The 14,992-nt window shown below is 41.2% G+C and overlaps 2 protein-coding genes across 3 annotated transcripts; one reads left to right on the top strand and one right to left on the bottom strand.

Moving 5' to 3' along the window:
- The first annotated feature begins 1,204 nt into the window (after positions 1–1,204).
- On the top strand, positions 1,205–10,187 carry tefa (TEF transcription factor, PAR bZIP family member a). 2 transcript variants are annotated; one of them, XM_004557580.6, is made up of 5 exons: positions 1,205–1,395; positions 6,061–6,450; positions 6,885–7,105; positions 7,833–8,044; positions 8,583–10,187. In XM_004557580.6, the coding sequence occupies exons 1-5, from the start codon at positions 1,320–1,322 to the stop codon at positions 8,602–8,604; spliced, it is 921 nt and encodes a 306-aa protein (XP_004557637.3). In that variant the 5' UTR covers positions 1,205–1,319; the 3' UTR covers positions 8,605–10,187. The 2 variants fall into 2 exon arrangements, with proteins under 2 accessions (XP_004557637.3, XP_004557635.3); XM_004557578.6 differs by lacking the exon at positions 1,205–1,395 and adding an exon at positions 4,844–5,260.
- Positions 10,188–12,038: 1,851 nt separating this feature from the next.
- On the bottom strand, positions 12,039–14,745 carry phf5a (PHD finger protein 5A). Its single transcript, XM_004557577.6, has 4 exons — positions 14,589–14,745; positions 14,296–14,319; positions 12,342–12,508; positions 12,039–12,234 (listed from the first exon to the last, which is right to left on the bottom strand). The coding sequence occupies exons 1-4, from the start codon at positions 14,638–14,640 to the stop codon at positions 12,145–12,147; spliced, it is 333 nt and encodes a 110-aa protein (XP_004557634.2). The 5' UTR covers positions 14,641–14,745; the 3' UTR covers positions 12,039–12,144.
- Positions 14,746–14,992: the final 247 nt, after the last annotated feature.

Here is a 14,992-nt window from a genome sequence, read left to right as displayed (position 1 = left end):
GACTGCCACGCTCAGAGTTTAACGAGTCCTACACGTGACTTACAGAGATCTTACAAAACACCCTTTGCAGAGCCTGCTCTTCAGTCTGAGGCCTTAGATGCACTTTGGAGCCACAGTGAAAGTTAAATGGAGACTCTCCTCTGCCCTTTAATTTAGACATTTCTCTCAGCAAACATAAACTGCATGAATAGACTCCATAAAAGTTCATAATTAGTATAATACAGGGGTGTCAAACTCATTTTACACTGAGCCGCATGCAGCTCATTTTGATCTTAAGTGGGTCGGACCAGTGAAAGTAAAGAAGATAGAAAACTACACAATTAATTCCTGAGATTACGTTTCAACAGCATCTCTCTTTTTCTGCATAATAAAGAGATCCCGCTCTAGTAAATAAAAGATATGTCCACAGCACTCTTTAGACTTGATCTAAGTAATAGATGTGTAAATTATAGAAAAAGTAACAATAATAAAGTTAGAGTAGATGCTGGAAAAAAACGGGAAAAGACTTTTCTGTCATTTTTAAAAAAATCTATTACTCGTTTTCTCTGGTGTATTATAAACCATGGGACCGTGGGAAGCTACAGCTTTCGCAGAATACAATTAAAAATCCAATACTTAACCCCTCCACTCACATTTACCAAAGCTGCAGCGGGCCACACTGGGGTCTGAGGCGTGCCCCTGGAGCTTTATTTGACACCCATTGGACTGTTTCTGTCTTAGTTGGTGTAAAACGTGTGTATAGACGAGCATTACAAGGCCTATACTTTACATAATTGCTATTCCAGACATATAACTGGAACGTAAATGCGGGCTAGCTTAAATTTAGCCTCATGCTTGCTCCTAAGTCCCCCACACGGTGACCCTAAGCGAGTTACTCTATGATAATATACGCCATGTTTAAAAAAACAAAAACAAAGAAACACCGAACTCAAATCGTACTGAAGTCTCTTCACTCGTGGGGAGCATGTAGGGGTTAAAACCAGTTGTACCCGACTTATAACGTAACGGGTCGCTATGGGTCACGTTTTTTTTTTTTTTTAAACTTTCGCTAACACAGGTGCGGCCCAGGATTGGCTGGCAGCGCTGTGATTAGCATAAGGTATGGCCAATGGGCGTTCTTTCCGTCGATTGCGTGGGAATGCTCGCTGCCGATTGGCTGCGCGGAGCTGGAGTGGGCGGGCCGCGTTAAGTAATTTCGGCCGAGTTCAGAGTGTGAGACCTGCCTAAGTTCTAATATCTCCCGACGTTTTTCGGGAGCGCTCACACCCGTTCAAGCACTGCCCGGGCCTCCAGGATTGTGCACTTTCACAGGAGAAAACATGACCACTGAAATCCCAGAGATTTTCAGGGCTCTTCTTGAGCATCCGTTCGCTCTTCCAAACTTTGACGACAATGGTAAGTGACAGCCAAACGTAGCTCTGGTTAAGTTAAAATTCCGAAAATTAAGAGACAGATTTACCACGTAGATCGTTTATCTGAAGCGACAAACTGATTTTGAGGAAATTCGGGAACGCAAACTGTGTGTTTGTTGCGTAATCCTCGTCAGCTGAGCCGCATGAGACAGCAAGGAGCTTCTCCTTGGCTGGATTTAGAAGCTAAAAGTTGGAGGAATTTAACAGAAAACGTGGACTAAATTACTAAATAGACACTTATAATTTAAAAAACGATACTCTAACACATACAAAGCAGGTACTGATCCTTTCATTGCGGTGGTAAAGACCGCTTAGTGTGAAAGAGGAGATATGTTGATAAAGCTAAACACCCTAAAATAAGATCACCTGCTGTTTTTAATGATCATCGCGTTGCAGGCTAATAAAAATGCTGTCATTCGTGGTTGTAACGGATTAGTAACACCGCCTCTTTTGGCTGAAAGCTCCAGTAAGCAGACTCAGATCGACCTGCAAATCAGATCAGTATCTAACACCCACTGATCCTCTGTGACCTGTGGTGGTTTTGTTGCTGCACAATTGCACTTTGACAACGTCTCAGTCAGGAAAGCATGTTTGGTATGTGAGTGCTGAAACATGCAGGTGTGTGAGACCACTGTGGCCCCTTTAAGTGAGCCTGCTTGGGAGATGATGCCTCATATAATTTAGGCTGACCGTTTTGGTTTTGTGTTTAACACAAACACAACAATCTCAGCGTGGGTGGCGTTTGAGGTCGACGCAATGACTCTGTTTTCATTCCGTGTAAGTGATCATAGAGATATAATATCTTCAAATTGAGACTAAATCTGCCCCATTTAACAGGACTGCACAGTAGTCACTCAGGCTGAGTTTTTAAATGGGGCCATCACAGTACTAACATGACTCGTGAAGCAAAAGCAGTCCTTTTGTTGTTGTTGTTGCTTTGCTGCACAGTATGTTTGACTTGTTGTTGTAGGAGAGAAGTTAGATTAGGTTCAGGCTCCAAGTGCTTTAAAATGTAATTTTTGGGTGAACTGCCCCTTTATGCAGCATGATGAATCAATAGTCAGTTGACTCTAACTTGTCCATAGGTAATGAATGTGGCGTGAATGGTTGTCAAGGAGTCTGCCTGTTGTCCTGTGACAACTGAGATGGTCTGCAGCCCCACCTCAAGCTCCCTGAACTGGTCTTTGCAGACCATGAGAGAGCAAGTGGTAAATTTACAGCAGGCGAGAGTACTCTGCTGCTCTGTGTCCAATTAAGTAGTTTAATGCAGCTCAAGTCAGAGCACCTTTCATTAGAGAGATTCAGGAGCTCCATATTTTCCACCTTTAGTTTTGATCAGAGACTAAATCCTCCCCACCATCGAGGTCAGGGAATGAGCCACTCACCAGCTGTTCCTTGCTAGAGGGGCTGTGTTCCTTCTTTAAAATACCTTTGATGGTGATTTACTGCTTTCATGTCAGGCAGCATGCTCGGTCAGCTCACGTTTTTTCTTTTTCTTCTTTGTAAACTCACGTGTGACTTACCAGTAAAATTTTGATGTCTTTCATGCTCGAAAATTCTTCCGCCAAGTGTTGAAAGACCGAAAGAGAGCGTTTTGGTTTATGCACAGGCATTATTGATGCTGTGTGTAAATTAATTGAGCCTTGGTTTATTGCTATATTTTTGAAATCCTCAAACTTTTAGCTGGGCCTTTTATTCTTTTCAAACTTTCTGTCCTATATACACTGTTACAATAGTGTATTCTAATATTTAACATGACCAGAGGGGCAGAGCGAGGATGATGAAGGACTGCACTAAGGGTCAGTATAAAACAGATCATTATATGGACGTAGAAATTTTACGATGACATATATAATAACGTTCAGGCGTGCACTGCCTGTCGTACATACTGATCATAAATAGAACCCGTGTGTACCATGAGACAGACGCAAATGACCAGGATGGATCAGATCTCACATTCGTCTTGGTGTGTGTTGCTCCAAAGCCAAAGATTTTGACGCGAGGACTGTAAAGATGCTTTTATTCTCTCCCACTCTTAGCTGGGGTATGTTTTAGATTAGGAAGTTGTAGGAGTTGTCTACATGTGAGGACATGACATGAAGGTCAAATAAACTAGTTTCTTATAGGGTCTTGTCCAGCACCTCCAATGCAAACTCTCTACACACACTTATTATTTTGGACCGTAGTCTAAAATCACATGGAGCTGTACAGACCACAAACAGATACTTTCCTAATTTGTTTCCCTAATTTTGCACAGACAAGATTTTAGTTCTACTTGTTAATGCAGCTAATAGTTTATCATTGTGGTTAAGTGGCATATATAATAAGTGGGACAAAGTTCAGTGTGACCACCTATAGCAGATGTATTTGTTTTTATCGCTGTGACACAAACACGGAGAAAAACTCCCTCCCCCACTAAAGACAATAAAACTGTGCCTTGTGTGAGGAAAGCATGCATGTAGCTGCCTTTCATAGGTTGCCTTACTGAATGCTTCATGTTAGTGCACACTTTGGAGGGCAATAACATGTGTCTATTTAAATGCCTTTTTGCATAAGAAAACAGGATGTAGATTTTAAAAATCCTCTTTCTTTCTCCGCAGGATATGATTTGCTTCAATTTCCACATCATTCAGATTATTGTTTATTTATTTATTTTTTACCGCCACTTTTTTCACCAGGAGTAAAAAAAAAAAAGTTTACTGTATGCTTAAAGGCGATGTGGGACAATTATCAGCGACCACGATCGTGATTAAGCTTTCTGCGGTACAGCACAGACATGCACATCTTTGCCCCTTGGTCTTCTGCTTAGCTGCAGCAGCATAGCCCACACCAACTAAACCTCAAGGTGCTGCTCCTCAGCCCAATAATACTTTGGCACTGCAGCGCCGCCCTTCTTGCTCACGCCTGCGTGTGAGCCACAGAGACACATCGCGGCGTCATTGGACAAAACCGGGCGATATGTAAGAGCGGCACCTGCACGTGTGTTTGCATGTGAGCTGGGCAGGCTTTGCTAGTCAGGACATGATCCGAGCTTTTTGTCCCACTTTTTGTGCAGTTTTTTCTTCTTTTTGGTTTTTCTGTCAGAGTATATCAATTAATATAATCTTCAAGTATTTCTGATTAATATCTTATTTGGGTTAGATGGTTATAGTTATTGCCTGTTCGTAAATTTAGAAAAGGTGCTATAAACCCTCGCTGTCTGTGTTTATGTGATCGTATAACATTAAAAGAACTGGAAAGAAAGCTAAATAACCGAATAAGGGTGGGGAAAAACTCGGTTAAAATACGTGTTGCAATAGTTTTTTTATATCTTATTTAGGTGAACATGTATATAACTCGGTCAACCAATGAGAGCGCAGATAGTTTTCAGGAACACGCCCCCTCGCGCTGTAATATTAATATTCATGAGGTCAGACTCAGCCGGCCAATCAACACAAAGCCAACAGGAGGTTTTTTCACAAGGAGGCGCGGTTTGTTCTAAAAAACAAAAAAACAAACCTTTCGACTGTCACGGTTACCGAGGAAGTGGGTTAGAGAAGCTCTAGTGGATAAAATTCGTTTGAGTGGATTCAGTGGATTTTGAAGCAGTCTGTGACGGCGGTTCAGCGGGCTGAGGAGCTGGCGTTATCAAGCTAACGAGCTAACCCGCCGTGTTTGCATCTTTTTTTTGCACTTGCTCCGCGGTGAACTTTGAATAATAAAGAGACAATAAAAAAGAATTATAAAAATGTCTGGAGAGCCACTTCTCGTCACGGTGGAGACTGCCGCTGGGGCCCCGAGTTCATTCCCGCTGGTTTTGAAGAAAATAATGGAAATGCCTCCGCCGAATATACTGGACGGAGACGACGGTAAGCGCAGAGCTGACGAAGAGGAAGAGGCGGATGTCGGCTCTAAAACGAGTTCACCCGAATAAAGAGGCTGGCGAATAATAAAAATAATAATTAAAACAGTCTTCTTATCATAACAGTGTAGCAGCCTGTATACGGTTGGCGCTGCGTGTGCTAACACCTCTGAGGGCATATTAATTTTGCAGCGCTAGCTGCAGTCGCTATGTACCCTAGAAAGGCCTCCTCTTTTCTCCTGGGTCCGATTCTGCTCAGCATCCAGACTTTTCTAGACACGCCCCTGAGTTTAAATGCAATTATTTTGCTGTTGTTGACAGGAGGCACTCTTTCTCCGGTTAAAACAAAGTAATATTTTGATGATAAAACCTGGTTTTAAGTGAATAAGAACTTAAATAAGCGTGATAACATTCTCGGCCTGGTTGTTTTTCCCCCTCACTGTGTGTTTACTGTGGATATGAGTCCTTCAGTTTAAAAACCGCATAACTGAATCATAGTCATCTTAAATGGCGTTCACTGTTGCTGCTGTTGTACTGTATACTGGATGTAGTGGTGTCAGGGTACTTAAAATAGTTTTCTACAGAACAGTGACAGATGATAGTGGGAGGGGGAGGAGATTTTACTGTAACACACTGGATAGTTTGGGGTAGAAACAGAGAGAAGAAAAAAAATCTTCTTTCTCAGCACTGAATACATTATAAAGCCATGTTTTCTATGTCAAAGCAAAATATATATAATATAATATTTGTGAAAACTCCATATGTGTGTGTCTCTGTGTATATTCATGTGTATCTTTCCTGTTTCAGACACCGACAAGGAAAAGCTGTGTCTTGGAGACACCGATGACCTGGGTGGAGGAGGGAGTGACATGGGTCCTTCGGCCGCTCTGACCCCAGCTATCTGGGAGAAAACCATCCCCTATGATGGTGAGAGCTTCCACCTGGAGTACATGGACCTGGAGGAGTTCCTCATGGAGAATGGCATTCCCACGTCACCAGAGGAGAACTTAAAGGGCACGCCAGAAGGAGACGCCATGAAGACGGAGAACCAAAAGGCTACGTCCTCTGCACAGACAAAGATCACCAAGCTAGTGTCTCCATTGACTCTGCTGCCCATTCAGGAGCTGGACAAGAGTCAGGAGGAAGTGGTGATCATCACAAAGAGTGATTCTGACATCACCTGTGATGTTGTTACAGGTGAGGCTCCTCTTGGCCCTGTATGATGTCAGAGAGAGCAGAGTGTTTATGGGGGCCAGAAGGAAGTTGCTTACAGAAGATAAGGCTTAGTTTGAACTGTGATTCATGCAAAGCTACTCTGACAAAATCTAAGGATAAAAATACAGAGTTTGTAGATAAGTATAATTGTATAAGAAGTATAAAATCCCTGCTGGAATTGTCCTAAATAGAGGTAATAATGCATGCTTATATTTCATATTTGGTTGTGTCACTATGTTAGCGAAACAGGATATGGTGTGATCTAACAATGTCACCTAATCCTGAAACAAGCTGTGGGTGGTAACTATTCTGGCGGGACAGCAGAAATAGAAGCTGGTGCAGCCGCATACTGGAGATGGCAGACTTTACAGTTGGTGTCTCATATTTCTGTTTTTGTTTCTTATCTGTGTGCTCAGAGGTGACCACTGACGAGGACAGGGTGACTCCTGAGCCCATCATCCCTGAAGAAATTGAGGTTGAGGTCAACTACGAGCCAGATCCTACAGATTTGGTCCTGTCGAGCGTGCCCGGGGGCGAACTGTTTGACCCGCGCAAACACAAGTTCTCTGAAGGTGATCTCAAGCCACAGCCTATGATTAAGAAGGCCAAGAAGGTGTTTGTACCCGACGAACAGAAGGTATGCTGGCAACTGGATGAGGAAGACCACAAAAAAATGCGCTTTCAGTCTAGCAGGCTGCTTCATTGTGTTTATGTGCCTCGTGGCAAATCGGTAAAACAGGAAGACAGTTGGAGCTCAAACATGTAGGGTTGTATAATCACACTAGAAACATTGCTGATGCCAATAGACTGGCAATTATATGTCAACTTTCTAATCATTCACTCATCGCTTTATTCAATGCTGTGTCTAATATACACGCTCTAAACTTGCATGTATCGGGGTAATTTGGGATTACTGTTAATAACTGATAAAAATGAAAGTGGGAGGCATGTGAGCTTGTTTTTAAAAATGTCATTTATTTTTGAAGGCGGGAACGCTAGAAAACATTTACAGTCACTGCCTGAAATAAACAGGAAATGTTTTTAAAAAAAACAAACAAACAAACTTTCTATTTATCTTTGTGCGGTTTGGAATTTCATCAGTGTTGGAGGTTTGAAAAAGGATCTGCTGTTGAGTTCTGCGACTCACCATGACTCAGCGATGTTATAATCTTGAAATCAGTTTTTTTCCCTGCTTCCTGCTCCTCGAGAAGAACGCTGGTTTTGTTTACAGGGACAAAGGAGCTTGGCTGTCAGCCATATTTGCAGGATTAGGCAAACATGGGTGAGATTCAGGCTGAAGTGCGTTGATTAGAATAAAGAACACACAGTAAGCAAGCTGTTTCTTTTCTGTTTTGCTCCCCCAGGATGAGAAATACTGGCAGAGGAGGAAGAAGAACAATGTGGCGGCTAAACGTTCCCGCGACGCCCGCAGGCTGAAGGAGAACCAGATCACTGTCCGAGCTGCGTTCCTGGAGCGTGAGAACACGGCGCTGCGGACGGAGGTGGCCGAGCTGCGGAAGGAATGCGGCCGCTACAAGAACGTTGTGGGGCGATATGAAAACAAATACGGACCACTGTAAGGGACGAGGAAAACACACATGCGAAATACACAAAAGGACATGCAAACCGAACAGTGTCAATATTTAGAAAGATAGATATTTTTAAGACCTGATCTTTTGCCATGTGACCGGATACAAACCTACCGTACCGCTGAAGAGAGGGATGGCCTTAGCTGTAAGAGAGGGGGAGGAAGAGGGGAGAATGAGACCCCTGTATAGCCTACACTGTGATGAAAGTCCGTCAGGGGGCTTGATTTGAATAATTGTGAGTGTATTTGGTGAACAAACCTGCTTTCATTTGAGTCACAATAACGTGAGAATGAGTAAAACAGCAGAGGCTTTCCTTCCATGTGGTACCTAAGAAGGTAAAGGGAGAGGAGCCTAAAGCCTCACTCAGCCTTCATGTTGGATATTCTACTTTACAATAACTTCTTGGTAGTCCCACACACCAGCCTTCAGAGCTGCCAGTTGCTGATGGAAACATTGCTTAATACTGGCCTCTCTTCTCCCCCCTTCCTTCCATTGTCATTCATCCTTGTTCTCTTCTCTTTTAAGAGCGGTGCCAGATGACGAATAGACAACAGTTGATTTATTCATTTATTTTTCCTAATGAATAAATAAATCCTTTGGTTGTTACATGGAAGAAGAGGATGAAGAACAGACGAGCATGTGTGAGGGCCGATGCTGCCAGCGAGATGTTATAGCATGTTAAGATATCAAATTTTTTAAAATCATTATTATTATATTTAGCATCTGTGCAAGTGAGAGGGGTGTGTGAGGATATTCAAGTGCTTCTTTGGTGCACCTCGCTTCTGAGGTGTCATTTTTTTATCATGTTTTGTACGACTGATGCTGAGATGAGATTGTTTGTGATGTTCGGGCTTTGATTTCTACATACAGTAGGTTTGGTTTTGTTTTTTAGGTGGCACATGTAATGGTTTAGGCTACATGGCTTCCCTATTGGGGTTTGCAGGTTGCTTCCAGCAGTTTTCATAGTAGTTTTATATCATAATATAAGAGATTGTGCAAAGAGTTGGGCTTTTCTTTACCCACAAAGACTTCTTTTTTTGACTGTGACATTTCCAATAACCTAAAAGCTTCTTCAGGGGATTTCTGTGACTTGGCAGGAAAAAACAAACAAAAAAAAAGCAGCCATGTTCACTTTTCTTCATGTATGAGCTTTCTACTAGCGGCGGCTCAGAGCTGTACATAAACGCTTAGTCCTCCCTGTTTCTGTGCTTGTCGCCCTCGTGCTGTGTCCCTCACAGAGTTGTTGCCTCTCTGCGGGTTGTCGATGTGGACTCGTCCATTTTCTGTCAGCAACACTTCAGAAGTGTCTGTGTAGAGTCTACTGATGCATGCACTGTAAATAACTCAGGCTAATGTAATACATTAAAATGTATTTAGCATCATAGACCATACATACAGTGCTATTTGAGTTTTTTGAAGAATCTTTATTTACCATTTACACCTGCTTCCGTATTACAGGTTTTCTGTCGAAACGCACAGTGTCTCTTCAGTCTCGGTAACACAGACTGTTGTGGGACGCCTCTTTAAACCCTTTGAGTGTTTTCTACGTCTAAAGCCATTTCAATGCAGCGAGCAGTCTGCCAGTGTACAGTTAACTTTGCATCCAAACTACAGCTGTGACTTACCCGCCGGTTACTTTGCTGTCCACTTTTGACAAAAAAGGGAAAGCGGTTTATTTCTCTTTCGCTGCAGGGCTTCCACATCTATAACTGTTCTCACTTTGTAACCTAAATAAAAGTGAACATTGTGTTCTTTACAATTTTTTTTTTTTTTCCATTTTTTAAAAAACAGCTTCCTCTTAATGAGTGGGCGTGTGCATTTTTGTGAAGTACAACTACAAGTAGGATTTTTGTGTAAATATTCCAGACCTCTTTAACAGAAAATTGTTTCACTCAAAGCTTTTTTTTTTTTTTTTTTTTTTTTTTTTTTTTTTTTTTTTTGTTGCAATGGTTGTTGCAGCTTCTCAGGAACAGGTCATTTAGCTAACTTTGTTGTGTGGGGTTTTTTCTTTTTTTTTTTTTTTTTTTTTTTAAACCTTTCTGGTTACATCTTTGTAAAGAAACATCTTTGAGTGTGGCAAGCTTTTGTCTTGTATTTACATTATGTAAGATTAAAGCCTTGTAGACCGAACTCCTTGAGTCTCTTGTTTCTTTTTATGCCATCTTATTGTCATGACTGCAGGATCTGAGGAAAACCTGGAAGGACAACTTTCAACTTTGGTACAAACGTTTACTTGAACCCGAGAATCATCTGGACCTCATAAACCACAACTTTGTATAAATTATAAGGGTTCACACAATTTTCTTAAGATCAAATAATTAAAATCAAGTTTTCTTGATGTTATTTAAGGCCATACCTCAGGAACAGGGGGCACATTAGTTCACTGGACTTTTTTGGTCATCAATGGATTTGAGTGAATGAAAATGACTATTCTGATTCTTGACAGATTTAAAGCTATTGTTGAAATTGTGACGCACTGAGCCTCTAACTAATCTGCTTATCTCAGAGTAGTTTGAGGAGGTGGATGTTCTAAAACAGGGGTCGGGAACTCCAGGCCTCAAGGGTTGGTGTCCTGCAGGTTTTAGATATTACCCTGGGTTAACACATTTAAATCCAATGATTAGTTCATTACCAGGCCTCTGGAGAACTTCGAGGACATGCTGAGGAGGTAGTTTAGCCATTAAAATCAGCTGTGTTAGATCAAGGACACATCTAAAACCTGCAGGACACCGGCCCTCGAGGCCTGGATTTCCCACCCCGTCCTAAAGCAACCCAGGTGGTGCTGCTGAGAGAAACTACAGGAAATGTCAGTAAACATGTTCAGTATCTCACATATTACTGCAATATGTCAGATTGATTCCTTTGTCTTTTTTCCTTCCCTCACCCACAGCTGAAACTGGAGGTTTTCTGTTAAAAGGGAGTTTTTTCTTCCCACTGTTGCTAAGTGCTAGCTCATATGGGGTCATCTGATGGCTGGGGCTATTGTAGAGTTTACCTTACACTATAGGGCAACTGTTGTTGTGATTTGGCGCTGTATGAATAAAATTTAATTCTACCGAAGAGCTGATCACCATTGTTAAAAAATAGATATATGTTCTTATTTGGTTTTTAACAGGCTTGACATCTTGTATTAGTTTCAGCGACTCTTTATGGGGCGATCGTGGCTCAAGAGTTGGGAGTTCGCCTTGTAATCGGAAGGTTGCTGGTTCGAGCCCCGGCTCGGACAGTCTCGGTCGTTGTGTCCTTGGGCAAGACACTTCACCCGTTGCCTACTGGTGGTGGTCAGAGGGCTCGGTGGCGCCAGTGTCCGGCAGCCTCGCCTCTGTCAGTGCGCCCCAGGGTGGCTGTGGTTACAATGTAGCTTGCCATCACCAGTGTATGAATGTGTGTGTGAATGGGTGGATGACTGGATATGTAAAGCGCTTTGGGGTCCTTAGGGACTAGAAAAGCGCTATATAAATACAGGCCATTTACCATTTAAATTTTGTGGCGTTTCCTATAAAGTTTTTTTTTTTTTTTAACCAGATGTGTTTAGTGGAGTTTCATGTATGCACGCATAATCAGAGTATAAGAAACAGGAAATCATCGCAATCATTGCTTTCGTGTAAGGTAACTAATACTCCTCAGCTGTACATGGACCCAAACCACAATATAAGAGAGACTGAAGCCCCTCACTGAAAGGGGTCAAGGGTCAAAGGGGGTTTCTTTTATTCGCCACCCATCTGTACCTTTTTAAATGATTACTAAAAACAGATTTACGTTTAAAAAAAAAAACAAAAAAGAAAAACGATATTTTTTTACAATGAAAATGTTATTTCATTTTGGCTCTTGCCCCCTGTGTTCAGCGGTCCACAGAAAGTGGGAGTATTTATACCATTAATGGTAACAGCTCAGGTCTTTCCAGCTCTTTAATTGCCCATTTTTGTGACGTGTTCACTGATTATTTAAAAACCTTGAACGCTAACAAAGCAGTCATAGAAAAAAAGTACAAAATTGAGTTTTATTGACAAATCAAACAAAAGTTTTTTTGTGAGTTTTAAAGAAAATCTGAAAGACTAAACGTTGCACTGGGTCGTCGTGGTCGCGTTCACCTCTTCTTGAAGCCGTACTTCTTTCGTTCATAGAACAGATCTGTTTTGGAGCTGCCCAGGTTTACAATCTTAGGACATCCATCTCGCTGGAGAGAGAAGAGAAAGACATTTTTTATCTTAAAGAACAAGTCTCTTGGATATTTTGCTGCTTCAGTATCCGGTGTCAAAGTGAAGAGAGGAGCGGGAAACTCACATCTTTCTCCTGGATGGTGCATTCTTTGCAGTAGTAGGCGTCGGACACACCAGGCCCCCCACATATGACGCAGCGCCCCTGATAGGAGCCGTAGTTACACTCATCGCAAATACGCACCAGTGTGCAGGGTCTGACGTAGGAATCACAGATGACACACTTTCCATCACCTGGACAGAGAAGAGAGGAAGAAGAAAGGTTTAAACTTACACCGGAGGAATTTGAGTTTAGACTTGTTTGTGCATTTTGGGGTTTTTTGGACTAAATAGCTGAGACAATAGGAATTTACAGATATAGTGACTATGTTGACTGTAGAGTTTACAAATAAAACAACAGCAATAAAATCAATGATTAAAACTAGAGATTAACATCTATACTCTGACTTATTTTCAAAAGCAAAAAGGTCATGTCTGCCAATACACCCCCTGGGTGGTCATAGAGAGTGGTGGGGTTGAGAATAGTTCCCTCCCTGCTCTTCTTTCTTCGTCCTCTAATCAGCGAACCAAGGTCAATCATTTTATAGTTTCGAACTGCGTTAAAATCTTTAGTCAGATCAAAAAAGGTTGTGCTCTACCAGACACTTCGATCCATACACCGATATATTGTAATCATGCATTTCCACCCTCATGTTTAGTCGCCTCTTTTGAGGTCTGGACACAGAAAGGTATTATTACTCTCAAAGACTTATATATTGACAGGCAATTTGCATCATTTACTCAGTTGCAGAACAAGTTCTCTCGCCCTGCGTCACATTTTTTTCATTATTTACAGATAAGAATACTCTGACGAACATAGTTTCTTAATTTTCCATCTCTTCCGGGAGAGGGGTCAATTTTTACACTCCTTCTGAGCTCCCCGGATTCTAAAAAGTTGGTTTCTGGTTTTGTGAAAGCTTTTTCAGAGTATTTAAATTTTAAATATGACTTTTTGAAGATGGCATGGGAGGAGGAGCTTGGTTTGCAAATTGGAGATGAGGTGTGGGAGAGGAGTCTGAGTAAGATTCATTCTTGCTCTATAAATGCAAGGCATCAGTTAATTCAATTCAAAGTAATTCTCAGACTTCATTACTCAAAAACTAAACTGCATATGATTTTTCCTTCTATCAGTCCGATATGTGATCGTTGTAAACTTGGAGAAGGCTCTCACTCATTTATTTTGGACTTGCCCCAAACTGCATAACTATTGGTTGGACATTTTTAAATGTTTTTCTGATATCTACAATTGCACATTAGATCCGGACTCAATAACGGCATTGTTTGGATCTTCCTCTTCCCTTTTACACCTCAGCTCTGCTGCACAAACTACAGTTTTGTTCGGAATAGTAATTGCTAAGAAAATTATCTTGACTCTCTGGAAGTCGGATATTGTACCTCAATTCAAAATGTGGCTAATAGAACTGACTGCTCTACTGCACATGGAGAGGATTAGGAACACATTAGCGGACAATCTTAGTAATTTCTTTGTTGTGTGGCAGCCATTTTTAGATCATGTATTAAAACAAAGCTCTCTTTGATCAATCGCAAATAATTCAGTCTACCACCATAGCGTTTTATTTCTGTTTATTGTCAGTGTTGAAGTAGTATTTTTGTTGTTGCAGTGTAATCTTTTGCATTATATGTGTGTTTTTGCCCTTGTTGTTGTGTTGTCTGTTTTGTTTTATTGGTTTTTTTGTTTTGGGGGGGGGGGATTGTTTTTGTGTCTGTTTTGTCTTTTCTTTTATATCAAAAAAAATAATTAACATACATTAAAAAAGTAAATATTACTGGTGTAATAAATAAAAAAAAAACCACACAGATTAAATACTGATTGTTATGAACGTGGTTATAAAAATACAATTAGGTGATTAAACTTGAAGTTAAATAAATTAAACAAAAATATGACATAAACAGACTTTAACACTAGTTTAAAATACATGCCGTTAGTTGTTCCAGATATTCCTCACAGATAAAACACTTACATTTCTCGCAGAGTCTCCCGATTGCTGCGGGATAGAAACGAAACAAAGTCAGTCAATGTGACAGGAATTCACACAAAAAAACAAACCCCACTTTCTTCTAGTTACGATACCCTTCTAGCCACCAGAGCCCACAGACCTGCAGACACTTCCAGGCTAACACATTTTCAATGAAATCCACGCCATGTTAGCATGGATGCTAACGCTATGACCTACAAAACAACAACAAGGGACTTCCAGACTGCAGCAAAATCCACTGTGCCGAATACTGAAACGTAAAATGAGTCCAAACTTACCAACACCAGCTTGTTTTCGACAGAAGATCAAATCTGGATGATGTTTAGCCATCTTCGATTTACGTAGGTAAAACGCTTCTCTTTCTTTTTCTTCTTCTTCTGCTGCTGCAGCTGGTTCTTCTTCTTCTTTGTCGTTTTTTGGCAGTTGGCAAACAACGATGTGGTGCATTACCGCCACCAACTGGCTTGGAGTGTGGGCCGGAATTCGCTCATATCAAATAATCGGAAAATAAATAAAATAAATAAATACTACAGGATATATATATCCATTCATACAAATGAGTTTCTTTTAGAAACTGAAACAAAGCCATAAAACGTTCATATCTAGAATTCCTTTGCAATAAATCCTTTATATCTAGCTTAATCCCCACCAGATTTTGAATCAGTTGTGCTCTTTCTTCCTG

The sequence above is a fragment of the Maylandia zebra genome, linkage group LG8, assembly GCF_041146795.1.
Source record: "Maylandia zebra isolate NMK-2024a linkage group LG8, Mzebra_GT3a, whole genome shotgun sequence".
In the NCBI taxonomy this organism is placed as follows: domain Eukaryota; kingdom Metazoa; phylum Chordata; class Actinopteri; order Cichliformes; family Cichlidae; genus Maylandia; species Maylandia zebra.
Note: the sequence above shows the minus strand (reverse complement) of the source record. Positions and strands in the feature narration are given on the sequence as shown.